We start from the raw sequence: 15,594 nt of genomic DNA, 5'->3' as shown, positions 1-15,594 counted from the left end.
ATCTAATGTCTTGATGTGGGCGGGCCTTGCTGCTCTGGGAAGTAGCTCTGTTTACAGAAATTGAAGGTAACCTGAAGTAAAGGGGTATGGATGTTGACATATTTATCTCCTTTTAAATAATTCAAATCGCCTTGTTGTTCTTCTAAACCTGTGCCTCTAATACTTTTAGCTGTTCTAAAATGTGGATGGTTACTTGGCAGGGATCAGGATTTGATCCCTCAAGCAGTAGTTTTGGGCCGAGGCTGTACAGACGTAGGCTAGTGATGCCTTCACTTGCTGTGCAGGGGGGGGAAGGGCAGATGGTGTGACGCATTACAGAGCAGTCGGGGTGAGTGAGAAAGCAAAGGCTTTGGCCAAATTCATCCGCCAGGCACATTAGATTCTCAGCAGAGGCGTCCCCAACCCGTCTGGTGTGTGTACTAAGCTTTAAAGTGGACCTGAACTCAGAACTCATCTCCTCTCTAAAAGATACACAACAGCATAATTACCTTTAAGCAAAAAACATTTCTTTGTTACAGCTGATACAAATCCTAAAATAAATCTGTGCAGTTTCTACTTCCTGATTCATGGAAGCAGACATTGTTTACAGCCTGTACCTTCAAATGGGCTTATCTGCCACAGGCAGCAGTGTTCTCCCCAGAATTTTTTTCCAGCCGGGTGGCATGAAAAAATAGCCAGCTGGGGCGAGATGAGAGAATGGAAGGCCGGAGCTTTTCTGCACAACTCTGCTTACAACAGAGGAGGAGGTGAGCCAATGACAGCCGGGTGCTCTCCAAAACTAGCCGGGTGGAGCACACGGCTAAAAAAACCTGGGGAGAACACTGGGCAGTCATGTGACACTGGGGGGGGAGATCAAATTACAACTAGTGTTTAGACCAGGCATGGGCAAACTTGGCCCTCCAGCTGTTAAGGAACTACAAATCCCACAATGCATTTGCCTTTGAGTCATGACTGTAGCTGTCAGACTCCTGTAATGCATTGTGAGACTTGTAGTTCCTCAACAGCTGAAGGGCCAAGTTTGCCCATGCCTGGTTTAGACACAAATGAGGGGGAATTACCCAGGCTAAGCTCTTTAAAGCAGTCTAACACCCAGCATTTCAACTTTGCTTTAAAAGATTGCTTACAGCTTAGAAACTATTATGCCAGATTTTTTTAAGCAGAAATTCACTGAATGGGTTAAACATGACATTTTAGTGTTGCATTTAGCTAGAAATCCCCATCCGTGCTGAGGTTTAGATACAAATATATCATGTTTGGAATGCAAATAGACCTCTGAAAAGCCTGTCTGGGAAGCCCTCTGCGCTCTGATACATTTGTTTCTAAACCTCAACACGATGGGGATTTCTAGCTAAATGCAACACTAAAATGTCATGTTTAACCCATTCAGTGAATTTCTGCTTAAAAAAATATGGCATAATAGTTTCTGAGCTGTAAGAAATCTTTTAAAGCAAAGTTGAAATGCTGGGTGTTAGAGCACTTTAAGTACATACAGGGTGCATATTTTTATGTTTTCCTTGTGTCCTGTGCATGAGTTCAGGCCTACTTTAAGCACAGTCAAGGCAGTCTACAAGATTCAAGGGGAGAACAAATAGGAAGGTTGTACTTTTGTGATCTTCCCCCCAAAAATGTCAGTCACCTTTTGAGTGAATTGTAAAATAACTATTTATCGATCGATAATATTTAATGGCGATGTCAAAAGACCCTTTTTCAAGCACTTTGTACAGTAGTAATGGGAAACTTGACCAGACTTAGAACATTATAGGCAAATGAGAGGACTGAACACCATTCTTTTATATAACGGCAGGATTAGAGGCTTAAGAAAGTGTCGCTACATACTGAAAGCTTACTCTTACAGTTAGCAAGTCAATGGTATCATTCAGATACAAAACCTTCTGCCAACTTGCTTGTAATAAAATTAGTTTGTTTTTGCAGAAAAAGTCCAAGAAATCATCGGAGACGCTGACATTCAAGCGTCCGGAGGGAATGCATCGGGAGGTCTATGCTCTCCTCTATTCCGACAAGAAGTAAGTGCTGTGTCAGAATTCCACTACTGTTACTTCCCATTGTTACTCATATTTAGAATGCAAAAGTAGTACTGTCAGTGTTTCATGTTTCGGAGTACCCCTTTAATGTCTCCGGAAGGTATGATCAGGAGTCTGAGTATTGGAGAAATGTACAATTCTTTCTGCATACATCAGAACATTATTTCCACTAGAATTTTCCATGAGAAAATCTCGCTACAATTGTATCACACTCATGGAAATGGTCACTGCCGTTTCCATTTGTGTAAACTGTACCCTGCATTTTGTGATCCGTTAGTGATCGGAGTCTGGTTGCAGCGGAGCAGTGCTTTCACCGCTGCTAGATTTGGGCACAGCCGGTGCCTCCATAGACTAGAATAGGAATTACTTGTATCAGGCTCTCAGTGAGTAACGTTGCTTTTAAAACACTATAATTCGGCCTCCAGCAATCGCTGGAAGTTAAATTATTTCATTCCCCACTATCCATGGCGGCATGGAGGGGGAATAGTAATTAATACAGCCCGGACTTGTGCAGAAGCAGGATCAGCCATATATCGGCTGTATCCTGCGCCCAAGTCTACTGGCGACGACTTCATCAGTATGCTGGTAGTGTAAAAGGGCCCTTATGCTTCTCATTTCTCATGCACATGCTGAATAGAACTCATCTGAGAATCTAGTGTACGCTGCTGCACTCTAACATTTTTTAAAGTTCTGGTACGCCGGATCTTTAAACAACAGCAATGAACAAGTACATTGTTTCCCCCCCTTACCCCACCTGCAGAAGGCATCTTGTGCCACACTGTTGTCACACCTCCTGTTTATAGCAACAGTACACATTATTTGGCTGTAGCCGAGGGATGTGTCTCTATGAGGGAACTGTCACCCTGGGGATCAGGTCCAGATCCTTTGGGCAGCAGATATTGTGCATAAAGGAGGCGGGACACAACTGGCTTGCATTAGAGGGACAGAGCCACACTACATGTTGCGGACCCAGTGGTCCTTCTTCAGGTGAATGTATCATACGCCTGATGAAGGAGCATTGGGTTTGCAACATGTAATGTGGCTCTGTTCCTCTAATACAGGTGTATCAAACTCAATTACGAAAGGGACTAAAATCTAAAACATACTTTATTAACCTCCCTGGCGGTCTATTAAGATCGCCAGGGCGGCTGCGGGAGGGTTTTTTTTTTAATTAAAAAAAAACTGTTTCATGCAGCCAACTGAAAGTTGGCTGCATGAAAGCCCACTAGAGGGCGCTCCGGAGGCGTTCTTTCGATCGCCTCCGGCGCCCAGAATAAACAAGGAAGGCCGCAATGAGCAGCCTTCCTTGTTTTGCTTACATCGTCGCCATAGCGACGAGCGGAGTGACGTCATGGACGTCAGCCGACGTCCTGACGTCAGCCGCCCCCGATCCAGCTCTTAGCGCTGGCCGGAACTTTTGTTCCGACTTCGCAGGGCTCGGGCGGCTGGGGGGACCCTCTTTCGCCGCTGCTCGCGGCGGATCGCCGCAGAGCGGCGGCGATCAAGCAGCACACGCGGCTGGCAAAGTGCCGGCTGCGTGTGCTGCTTTTTATTTCGCTCAAATCGGCCCAGCAGGGCCTGAGCGGCGACCTCCGGCGGTGATGGACGTGTATAGTCGTCCATACCGCTGAGGAGGTTAAGATTTAACATTTATTGAACAGTTTTAGACTAAGTGGCATATCTATAGCAACCGTGGGGTTCTGCTCCTCCCTCTTCTGTAGAGAAAAGCAGTGGAGCGGTTTAATATTTACCTGCTACAGTGCTGCTTCGGGAGGTAAGATGTATAGGTGTGTTGTCTTACCAGTTACCGGGAGGGGGGGTTGGATCCATGGAGGCGGTCCCATGCTAATTTCATTGTGGGGTGTCTTGTGGGTTATTGCTGCATCCCGACTGAAACTGACAATGTTTCAATCAGAAACGCTTACTAGTGTGCTTCTCTGGACAGGAAGGCTGCTTGTGAGCATGTAGCACCCTTTCCACTTATAATAAAAATCACCTTCTGTAGCACTCAACAGACTCCTACTATATAATATTCATACTGGCCCCACTTGGCTCTCTGTGCATTGGTCTTGCACTCCAGAATATTTTCTTATTGCTGTTATATGTATAGTGTACAAGATGCCATACAGTTAGGTCTATAAATATTTGGACAGAGTCAACTTTTTCTAATTTTGATTCTGCACATTACCACAATAAATGTTAAAAATTAAACACCTCTTCAGCATGGGAATGATTCTGTGATCATCCACCACTGTTGTCTTCTGTGGATGTCCGGGTCTTTTTGCGTTGCTAAGTTCACCAGGGCTCGCTTTCTTTTTCAGGATGAACCAAACTGTAGATTTGTGCCACTTGTAATATTGTAGCAATTTCCTGGATGAGTTTTTTTCTGTTTTTGCAGCTTAAAGCCCCATCTACACGATACGATTCTTTGTACGATTCGATTACGATTCTATTTACGATCTGATTAAGTCGTATCGTGTAGATTGGGCTTTAGGATGCCTGAGGTGACATGTGACATGATGAGATAGACATGTGTTATGTACAGTGCCTAGCACAGAAAAAACTATGCTGTGTTCCTTTTTTTTTCTTTCTCTACCTGAAAGAGTTAAATATCGAGTATGTAAGTGGCAGTTCCTGTCTGAGTCAGACTACAGTGTGACCCTCACTGATAAGAAATTACAACTATAAAACACTTTCCTAGCAGAAAATGGCTTCTGAGAGCAGGAAAGAGGTAGATGGGTCAATAGTTCATAGATTTGCCCACACCTGCCCAAGAAATATTCTTTGAGTCACTTGTCCAATTACTTTTTGTGCCCCTGAAATAAAGGGATTTTGTTAAAATGCTTTAGTTGCCTCACATTTTCATGCAATCATTTTGTTTACCCAACTGAATCATCAAATCTGCACTACATCTGAGTTTAATTTAAAATTCATTGTGGTAATGCACAGAACCAACAGTAGGAAAACATTGTCTCTGTCCAAATATTTATGGACCTAACTGTTGAACACATGCAGAACATTGACAGCTGTTTTCTCTTTGCAGAGATGCCCCTCCGCTACTTCCCAGTGACACCACTCACGGGTACCGCACAGTGAAAGCCAAGCTGGGCTGTAAAAAAGTGCGACCGTGGAAGTGGATGCCATTCACAAACCCTGCCAGGAAAGACGGGGCCATCTTCTACCACTGGAGACGGGCATCAGAGGAGGGGAAGGATTACCCATTTGCAAGGTTTAATAAAGTAAGTAAAATGATATGTACTGTATGTCTGTATCTTGTAAACACCCAATGTCTTTCTTGTATACGTTAATCCTTTCAAAAGGAGCTTCTCATGAACCTAAATTAAAGGGTACCTGAGATGAAATGTAACAGAAGACGTATAGCCCGATCCTATTTAGAACTATACTGTGTACTTTTTTTTTATTTTTTTCCCACTGTAAGAGTTAAAGGGATTCCGAGCAGTGCAGAAACTATGGAAAGATGCATATCATTTTGAAGCTCTCTTTCTCCTCTTTCCAATGATATATAAATGCCGCCCTACGCCTTTTAGTTTTCGCTATTTCTGCAATTAAAATTGCCACAGCCGCGATTTCAATCACAAAAATAGAGAAAACTAAAAGGCGTAGGGCCGCGGTTTAGGTGTCGCCAGAAAGAGGAGAAAGAGAGCTTTAAAATGATATCCATCTTTCCATAGTTACTTGTATACATCGGGCAACTTTTTTTGCTGAATGGAGCTGCTGACTTTGAGAAAAAGTCGCCCTGTGTAATACAATGGAACTATGGAAAGTTGGATATCATTTTAAAGCTCTCTTTCTGGTGACCCCTAAACTGCGGCCCTACGCCTTTTAGTTCTCTCTATTTTCGCGATTGCGGCCGCTGCAATTTCAATCGCGAAAATAGTGAAAACTAAAAAGCGTAGGGCGGCGGGTTATATTTCATTGGAAATAGGAGAAAGAGAGCTTTAAAATGATATGCATCTTTCCATATTTTCTGCACTGCTCAGTGTCCCTTTAAGAATCGAGGACTACAAACTGCAGTCGGACTGTAGTGGCCGACAACACATCTACAGGGAACAGATAACACAGTTCAGAATTTGTCAGTATGGAAGTTGAATAGTATTTAAACAAAACTATCTTCATGTACCTGTCAAACGCCTGAAGGTAGATTTTAATCTTTAAAGGGAACCTAAAGTGAGAGGTATATGGAGGCTGCCATTTTCATTTCTTTTTAAGCAACACTAGTTGCCTGGCTGTCCTGCTGATACACTGCCTCTAATACTTTTGGCCATGTTTCAGGTGTGTGATTCAGACACTACCGCAGCCAAAAAAAGTCTGCAGGACTGTCAGGGAAGAGGTATTGTTGAAAAGGAAATAAATATGGCAGCCTCCATATAACTTTAGCGTCAGGTACAAAGTAAGGCCATGGTATGCCAGTAATGTCCTCTTCAGGAGTAGGACTATTGATGCAATTGTTTATCTCAGCAGTTTATTTTCTCTTCAGGTCTGCTTTATTTTCTGACTAGTGAGGCTTTGTTTAGAACCTGAAACTAGCTTCTGTCATGTAAGTCAGACATAAAGCAGAGATTAAGGCTCAACTCCACCCAAAATCTCAAGATTTATTTTATGTGTGTGTGTGTGTGTGTGTGTTTGGGTCTACTTAAAGCAGAACTGTAAATTGTATACAAAATAACAGTTTCACTTACCTGGGGCTTCTGCCAGCCCCCTGCAGTCGACCCGTGCCCTCGCAGTCCTGGACCGATTCTCCATTTCCCCGCCGCAGCTCACTTTTTCCCGTAATGAAGGTCGACTTGTAAGTTTCCCTCCACATTGTGCCCTGGCCCTGGCCACGCGTATCCTAGTACGCGCCCCTGTAGCCAGGAGCGTCCTGTGCAGGCATAGTACGAGAAAATCTCTACTGCGCCTGCGCAGCACGCGTACGGCTGCGGGAGTGTGAAAGGGAGGAGCGCTGCCAGGGCCGTGCAGGCGGAGTTCCCCTGCACTGCGCGAAATGAAAGTGAGCCGTGGCGTGGGAATAGAGCATCGGTGAGTGGCTATGTGGGAACAGTTTGGCTGCATGGAGCAGGCAGAAGCCCCAGGTAAGTGAAACTTATTTTTTATACAGTTTACAGTTCCGCTTTAAAGTGTACCTGAGATAAAGACAAGCATTTATACTTACCTGGGGTTTCCTCCAGCCTCTGTAGGCTGTGGGCTCCCTCACCGTCCTCACAGGCTGATCTGTTCTCCTACAATGTGACCCGGTTTATTCCCTGACTGGACCTGTCACGCTCCACTGCACTTGCACAGTCCCGGATGCCCCCGCCCCCGATCGTGAGCCCCTTGCTGGGAGCGTTTTCACTAAGACTGTACCTGCCTTGCGCAGAATGCTCCAGACCTCAGGAGTGTGTGCGCAGTAGTCAGCAACTACTGGAACTTACTGCTGTAACAATGGAATGGTGAGGGAGGACAGCAATGGCGCCCATGGACTACAGGGGGTTGCAGGGAGCCCCAGGTAAGTGTAAATGCTTGTCTTTCTTTAATCTCAGGGTCCTATTAAGTGATATTTTCACTCACTTCCTGTCTCATTTATGAGTGTCACAGAAGTTAATAAAAAGTTTCTGAAGAAAGGTTTGGGGGAATTCAACTTTAAAGAGACTCTGTAACTTTAAAAAGTACCCCTAGATGGTACTCACCTCGGGAGTGGGAAGCTTCTGGATCCTATTGAGGCTTTCCCCGTCCCACAGTGGTCTCGCTGTGCCTTTTGTAAGCCACAGCCGACAATTTGTCAGGCTGTGGCGCAGTAGCGCCTGCAATATTTACCTTTCCCAGCGCAGGCACAGTAGCGGCTCTCGGCACAGGATCAGGCAGAAATAGTCGATCCCAGTCGAGTCCGCTCTACTGCACAGCCGCAAGTCGTCTGTGTAGTAGAGCGGACGTGGCTGGGATCGACTATTTCTGCCAGATTCCGAGCCGCGCCTGCGCTGGAGCCTCGAAGGTAAATATTTACATGGCCGCCATTCAGAGCGATCAAGCGAGACCAACGTGGACAGCCTCGATAGGATCCAGAGGCTTCCCCCTCCTGAGGTAAGACCCCCCAGGGGAACTTTTTTAAAGTTACATTTTCTCTTTAAAGTGGACCAGAGACGAAGCACCCTCAGGTATTTTACCATATAGATTAGTGGGAACATTAGAGAAAACACCTACCAGGCTTACTGTTTCATTCTGCACTGCTTGTTTCTTATCAGACCTGATAAAATACCCAACTGAGCATTCAGTCTGGCTTTGCTATAATGACTCAGCTATAATGATTCCTGAGCAGAGCCAGCAGGGGGCAGGCTTGGACTTGAAAAGACATGAGAGAACACAGACTGAGCTATAAATATTCCTGAACAAAGCCAGACTGAATGCTCAGTCTGTGATTTTATCAGGGCTGATTAGAAGCAAGCTGTGCAGTGCAGAATGAAACAGAAAGCAAGGTAGGTGTTTTCTCTGTTCCCACTGATATATATGGTAAAATACATGAGGGTGCTTCATCTCTGGTTACCTTTAAGCTTGAAGACATATTCCTCATAACATTAAAAAAAAAAAAAAAAAAAAACAGGATGTGGGGTAGAATCTAAAAGGTGCCACTTGTTTGTCTTCTCCCAGTTACCCTTTATAAAGCAGAACATGCTTCCCAGCCTGAAACCAAGCAGTATTTCTGTACAGTGCTCATTCCTGAACGACCACCCACAACAATCTCTAAAAATCGCATTGCCTGATAGAAGTGGCAAATGCTTACATGACTTTAAGCCCCATCTACATCATACAATTTTTTGTGCGATTCGTTTGGATCGAGTCATCGATCCGATTCAATCCTACATGTCCGATTGGGATTCGATTCATTTTGCCATTGCAGAACAATGGCAAAATGAGTTGAATCAAATCCCGATCGTACATGTCGGATTGAATCAAATCGAATTGATGCATTGAATCGCACAAAAAATTGTATGGTGTAGATGGGGCTTAGACTGTGGTACGACGTCAGGCTATGACCATGGGAAGGATTGCATTGTGATGGATAGTCAGGAATGATTTGTTTTGTGTAATCTGTAAATTGCTGTGGAAGATGTCAGTGCTAGACCAGGGCTAATGAATAACAATAGTGTTTGGTGGATTCACGTGCCTCTTACGGACAGAGAGCAGTGTGAGCTGTATACAGATGTGTTGAGTGCTGCTCGGCATATTGATCTGAGCTGTTCTGACCAGCAGAGCAGTGATCTAGTTCTGTATCCTTATTTCTCTATGGCATTCTTCTCTCCAGCTGTCTCTGCCAGTATTCTAGTCTTCAGATTAGGAGGTCTCAGTCCTGCGCCAGCAACTCTAAACCCCCATAGAATCCCCCACTGCTCTCATACGGAGGACTCCCCCTCTCTCCCGGCACAGGGAACAAAGCTCTTATGTACATTAATCACATGAACACTCGCAGGATTGCCACTGCAGTTGTGCCGTCACTGGAACCATCCCAGCTGCCGGCTCTGAGTTTCTAGGATTAGCAAACAGCCCTAAAGCAGAACTAGATTTATGCTATGCATAGATGGTAAACTGCTATCAGCCAAAATAGTTGTTTGTAATTGATTCAAGCAACTTAAAGCATCCACCAATTAGGAATCCACTGAGTTGGATCTTGCTCAGATGATTGCTGTGTAATACCTGTAGTAGGAATTGTGCCAGTCATCCTTCCACCTAATCTGCCCATAGGACAGGACATGCTGCTCCTTAGAGAGCTGGGGAAGCCTGTCTGTATAGGTATCACTGGAGAAATGTCACCTGAAGCAATCGCCAAAGATCGGTTCAGGCATCAGAGCTCCACAGTGTCTACTAGCGATGGCCAGTGAGATACTGATAATTCCAACATTGTCTGCTGCTTGGAATCAGGCTGGCCAAAAAGGACAGGAAGTGCATACATGGCCCAATGCCAAGCTTCATAAACTTTTCTTTAAAGAGGACCTGTAGAGACCTATAGCAGAATGTAATACACAATTCAGGATACCCATTCTTATGTTAACTATCCAGGTTTCATCATCAGATACACTTTGTGTATCTATATATTGCTGAATATTGGTATATAGCCACACCCTCCCAGTGATGTTTAGCCAAAGCTATGAGATCACAGCATTCTACCCCAGAGGACTCTGGGAGACCAAGTGTTGTTTCTGCTCACTTAAAATGTACCCGAGGCAACTTTGGGTAAAAAAAAAAAACATACCTACCTTAGCTAAGGTAGGGTACATGGGGTGAATTGCCCTACTGTGGACTTCTTTATCTGCACTTTGACTCTCACTTGACCGTATACCTCATATTTGCACTGCACTTTGCTCTTACTGTATATCCTGTTGGAGTCTGGCATTAGCCCTAGCACTTTTCTCTATTGTGTGATTTTGTACTTTTTCCAGTGTTCAACATTGTATTTACAGTGGTTTGCAAAAGTATTTGGCCCCCTTGAAGTTTTCCACATTTTGTCATATTACTGCCACAAACATGAATCAATTTCATTGGAATTCCACGTGAAAGACCAATACAGAGTGGGGTACACGTGAGAAGTGGAACGAAAATCGTACATGAGTACAAACATTTAAAAAAAAAATAACTGGAAAGTGGGGTGTGTGTAATTCAGCCCCCTAAGTCAATACTTTGTAGAACCACCTTTTGCTACAATTACAGCTGCCAGTCTTTTAGGTTATGTCTCTACCAGCATTGCACATCTAGAGACTGAAATCCTTGCCCATTCTTCTTTGCAAAACCGCTCCAGCTCAGTCAGATTAGAGGGACAGAGTTTATGAACAGCAGTTTTCAGATCTTGCCACAGATTCTCGTTTGGATTTGGATCTGGACTTTGACTGGGCCATTCTAACACAGGGATAAATTTTTGTTTTAAACCATTCTATTGTTGCCCTGGCTTTATGTTTAGGGTCGTTGTCCTGCTGGAAGGTGAACCTCCGCCCCAGTCTCAAGTCTTTTGCATGTTTTCTTCCAAGATTGCCCTGTATTTGGTTCCATCCATCTTCCCATCAACTCTGACCAGCTTCCCTGTCCCTGCTGAAGAGAAGAACCTTCCCTGTCCCTGCTGAAGAGAAGAACCCCCATAGCATGATGCTGCCACCACCATATTTTACAGTGGGGATAGTGTGTTTAGAGTGATGTGCAATGTTAGTTTTCCGCCACACATAGCGTTTTGCATTTTGGCCAAAAAGTTCCATTTTGGTCTCATCTGACCAGAGCGCCTTCTTCCACATGTTTGCTGTCTCCCCCACATGGCTTGTGGGAAACTGCAAATGGGACTTCTTATGCTTTTCTGTTAATGGCTTTCTTCTTGCCACTCCTCCATAAAGGCCAGCTTTGTGCTGTGCAAGACTAATAGTTGTCCAATGGACAGATCCCCCACCTGAGCTGTAGATCTCTGCAGCTCGTCCAGAGTCACAATGGGCCTCTTGACTGCATTTCTGATCAGCGCTCTCCTTGTTCGGTCTGTGAGTTTAGGTGGACAGCCTTGTCTTGGTAGGTTTACGGTTGTGCCATACTCCTTCCATTTCTGAATGATCACTTGAACAGTGCTCCGTGGGATGTTCAAGGCTTTGGAAATCTTTTTGTAGCCTTAGCCTGCTTTAAATTTCTCAATAACTTTATCCCTGACCTGTCTGGTGTGTTCTTTGGACTTCATGGTGTTGTTGCTCCCAATATTCTCTTAGACAACCTCTGAGGCCGTCACAGTGCAATTGTATTTGTACTGACATTAGATTACACAGATGCACTCTATTTAGTCATTCTCACTCATCAGGCAATGTCTAGGGGCAACTGACTGCACTCAGACCAAAAGGGGTCAGACCAAAGGGGCCATCCTTGAAGATTTTTGGCCAAGGCTTGTCTTCAGGCACAACTGTGGCCGTACTGCCCCTGTGCAGTGGCTTTGTGCTGCTGCGTGGTCATGCTTGCCCAGGTGCAGCACGGCTATGCAGTTTAAAGCTGATAAACTGCTCACCCTGCTCCTGCAAAAGTCCTGGCAGCGTAAAGGTGCATACACACATCAGACTATAGTCTTTGGAAAATGAAAGATCACAGACCAATCTTACCACCCTTCATGTAGTATGAGAGCCATACTCTACACAGTCTTTTCTATGGAGCTGAACTCCACACTTAAAAAAAAATCTTTGCAAGATGCTGCACACACAGATGCTGCACACACTCAAAAGATCTGTAGATGCAAAAGATCTGTTCCTGCCAAAAATCCATTCCTGCAAAATGCAATGATAGTCTATGGAATCTGCAGATCCTCATACACACATGATTTAACTGACATTCATCTGCAGATCAGTTCCACCAGGATGGATTTTCAGATCTGCGGATGATTGCTTGATCTGCAGATGAATGTCAGTTAAATCATGTGTGTATGATGATCTGCAGATCCCATAGACTATCATTGCATTTTGCAGGAACAGATCTTTTGCAGATACTGATCTTTTGTGTCTGCACAGCATCTGTGTGTGCAGCATCTTGCAAAGATTTTTTTCTGATGGGGAGTTCAGCTCCATAGAAAAGACTGTGTAGAGTATGGCTCTCATACTACATGAAGGGTGGTAAGATTGGTCTGTGATCTTTCATTTTCCAAAGACTATAGTCTGATGTGTGTATGCACCTTTAGTTACTATTCCCCCTCCAGGTCACTGTGGACAGTGAGGAAATGGGTAATTTGGCTGCCAGCGATTGGACGCTGTTTTTATAGTAAGTTACTGCCTGGGTGTGTATTTAGCCATAATTCTTATTAAGGCCTATAGCGGTGCTGAAATCTCCAGTGCTGTTTTTACTTGCTTCGGATCCTCCAGAGGCTTCCCTCTCCTTAGATAAGTATTTGCTTTGTGTCCTTTTTAGTGGCTTGGGTTCACTTTCAGATCCTTTCACAGCTTAATTTGAAGTGCTGCTAACCAACCACCCTGCTGGAAGTAGTTACTGTATATTCTGGCATATAAGACTATTTTTTAACCCTTGATAATCTTCTGAAAAGTCAGGGGTCGTCTTATACGCCGTTTGTCATTGATGCCAGTTGATACTCCCTATCCTGTTACCGACTCTCAAATCTTTCTGCTGAGGACTGTAGTGAAGCAGCGCAGATGCGCATTTGCGAGATCCAAGGGGCAGAGAAGGAGGTAAATGAATACAAGGGTGGGCCAGAAGGATGGAAGAGGCATGTTTTATGGTCATAGCACAATCGGGTCTTCCATACCGCTCTGATAAATAGGTAGACAAAGAGAGCTGACCAATTCACTTAGAGAGAGGGAGAGTTGACCAATCCAACCAGTCAGTCACCTACAGTGGAGGAAATAATTATTTGACCCCCCACTGATTTTGTAAGTTTGTCCAATGACAAAGAAATGAAAAGTCTCGGAACAGTATCATTTCAATGGTAGCTTTATTTTAACAGTGGCAGATAGCACATCAAAAGGAAAATCGAAAAAATAACCGTAAATAAAAGACAGCAACTGATTTGCATTTCATTGAGTGAAATAAGTTTTTGAACCCTCTAACAATAAAAGACTTAATACTTAGTGGAAAAACCCTTGTTTGCAAGCACAGAGGTCAAACGTTTCTTGTAATTGATGACCAAGTTTGCACACATTTTAGGAGGAATGTTGGTCCACTCCTCTTTGAAGATCATCTCTAAATCCGTAAGGTTTCAAGGCTGTCTCTGTGCAACTCTGAGCTTGAGCTCCCTCCATAGGTTTTCTATTGGATTAAGGTCCAGAGACTGACTAGGCCACTCCATGACCTTAATGTGCTTCTTCTTGAGCCACTCCTTTGTTGCCTTTGCTGTATGTTTTGGGTCATTGTCGTGCTGGAACACCCATCCACGACCCATTTTCAGTTTCCTGGCAGAGGGAAGGAGGTTGTCGTTCAGGATTTCACGATACATGGCTCCGTCCACTTTCCCGTTAATGCGATTACGTTGTCCTGTGCCCTTAGCAGAAAAACACCCCCAAAGCAAAATGTTTCCACCCCCATGCTTGACGGTGGGGACGGTGTTTTGGGGGTCATAGGCAGCATTTTTCTTCCTCCAAACACAGCGAGTTGAGTTAATGCCAAAGAGCTCTATTTTGGTCTCATCAGACCACAGCACCTTCTCCCAGTCACTCACAGAATCATTCAGGTGTTCATTGGCAAACTTCAGACGGGCCTGCACATGTGCCTTCTTAAGCAGGGGGACCTTGCGAGCCCTGCAGGATTTTAATCCATTGCGGTGTAATGTGTTTCCAATGGTTTTCTTGGTGACTGTGGTCCCTGCTAATTTGAGGTCATTCACTAACTCCTTCCGTGTAGTTCTAGGATGCTTTTTCACCTTTCTCAGAACCATTGACACCCCACGAGGTGAGATCTTGCATGGAGCCCCAGAGCGAGGTCGATTGATGGTCATTTTGTGCTCCTTCCATTTTCGAATAATCGCACCAACAGTTGTCACCTTCTCTCCCAGCTTCTTGCTAATGGTTTTGTAGCCCATTCCAGCCTTGTGCAGGTCTACAATTTTGTCTCTGACATCCTTGGACAGCTCTTTGGTCTTTCCCATGTTGGAGAGTTTGGAGTCTGCTTGATTGATTGATTCTGTGGACAGGTGTCTTTTATACAGGTGACTAGTTAAGACAGGTGTCCTTAATAAGGGTGACTAATTGAGTAGAAGTGTCTAACCACTCTGTGGGAGCCAGAACTCTTAATGGTTGGTAGGGGTTCAAAAACTTATTTCACTCAATGAAATGCAAATCAGTTGCAATCTTTTATTTAAGGTTATTTTTTCGATTTTCCTTTTGATGTGCTATCTGCCACTGTTAAAATAAACCTACCATTGAAATGATACTGTTCTGAGACTTTTCATTTCTTTGTCATTGGACAAACTTACAAAATCAGTAAAGGGTTAAATATCTATTTCCTCCACTGTATATACTGGGTACCACATACAGTACAGCACCAGTATCTGTTCATACATGGCACCAATTTATGTTTTTATTTTTTTTATTTGGTGTGCATTGGAAGAGGGGTAGTCTTATACGGCGAGTATACCCCAAACTATATTTTAACTGGAAAAGTTGGGGGGTCGTCTTATACGCCGGAATATATGGTAGTTATGTATAATTCCTTTGATGGCTGAGATCAGTTTCTAAGCAGTCTTTTATAACCTGGAGAACAAATAATGAATTTCATTGCTACAGGAAGGAAGGGTGAACATGCCATAGAGATGAAGTATGTGCAGTGAGCAGCACTGATGGTCTGTATCTGTAACATTTCCTTGTTTCTGGTGTCTCTCTGCAGGCAGTCCAGGTCCCTGTGTACTCAGAACAGGAATACCAGATGTACTTGCATGATGATGGTTGGACGAAGGCCGAAACTGATCATCTTTTTGACCTCTGTCGCCGTTTTGACCTGCGATTCATTGTCATCCATGACCGCTATGACCACCAACAGTACAAGGTAATGTCCTGCAGGGGGCGCTGGGGAATGGACTGCACTCAGGCAGTTTACCTTACTGTAAGAGCTCAAA

General features: G+C 44.2%; 1 protein-coding gene across 1 annotated transcript in view; it reads left to right on the top strand.

Moving 5' to 3' along the window:
• The window catches only part of DMAP1 (DNA methyltransferase 1 associated protein 1), a 102,671-nt gene that overhangs the window by 3,951 nt on the left and 83,126 nt on the right, over positions 1 to 15,594 (top strand). The window contains exons 3-5 of the mRNA XM_068239546.1: positions 1,933 to 2,024; positions 5,086 to 5,281; positions 15,366 to 15,524. Coding sequence (XP_068095647.1) covers positions 1,933 to 2,024; positions 5,086 to 5,281; positions 15,366 to 15,524 — 447 coding nt within the window. The remainder of the gene's footprint in view (positions 1 to 1,932; positions 2,025 to 5,085; positions 5,282 to 15,365; positions 15,525 to 15,594) is intronic.

Source organism: Hyperolius riggenbachi, chromosome 6 (genome assembly GCF_040937935.1).
Source record: "Hyperolius riggenbachi isolate aHypRig1 chromosome 6, aHypRig1.pri, whole genome shotgun sequence".
NCBI lineage: Eukaryota > Metazoa > Chordata > Amphibia > Anura > Hyperoliidae > Hyperolius > Hyperolius riggenbachi.
The sequence above is the reverse complement of the archived record's forward strand: the minus strand, read 5'-3'. Positions and strand labels throughout refer to the sequence as shown.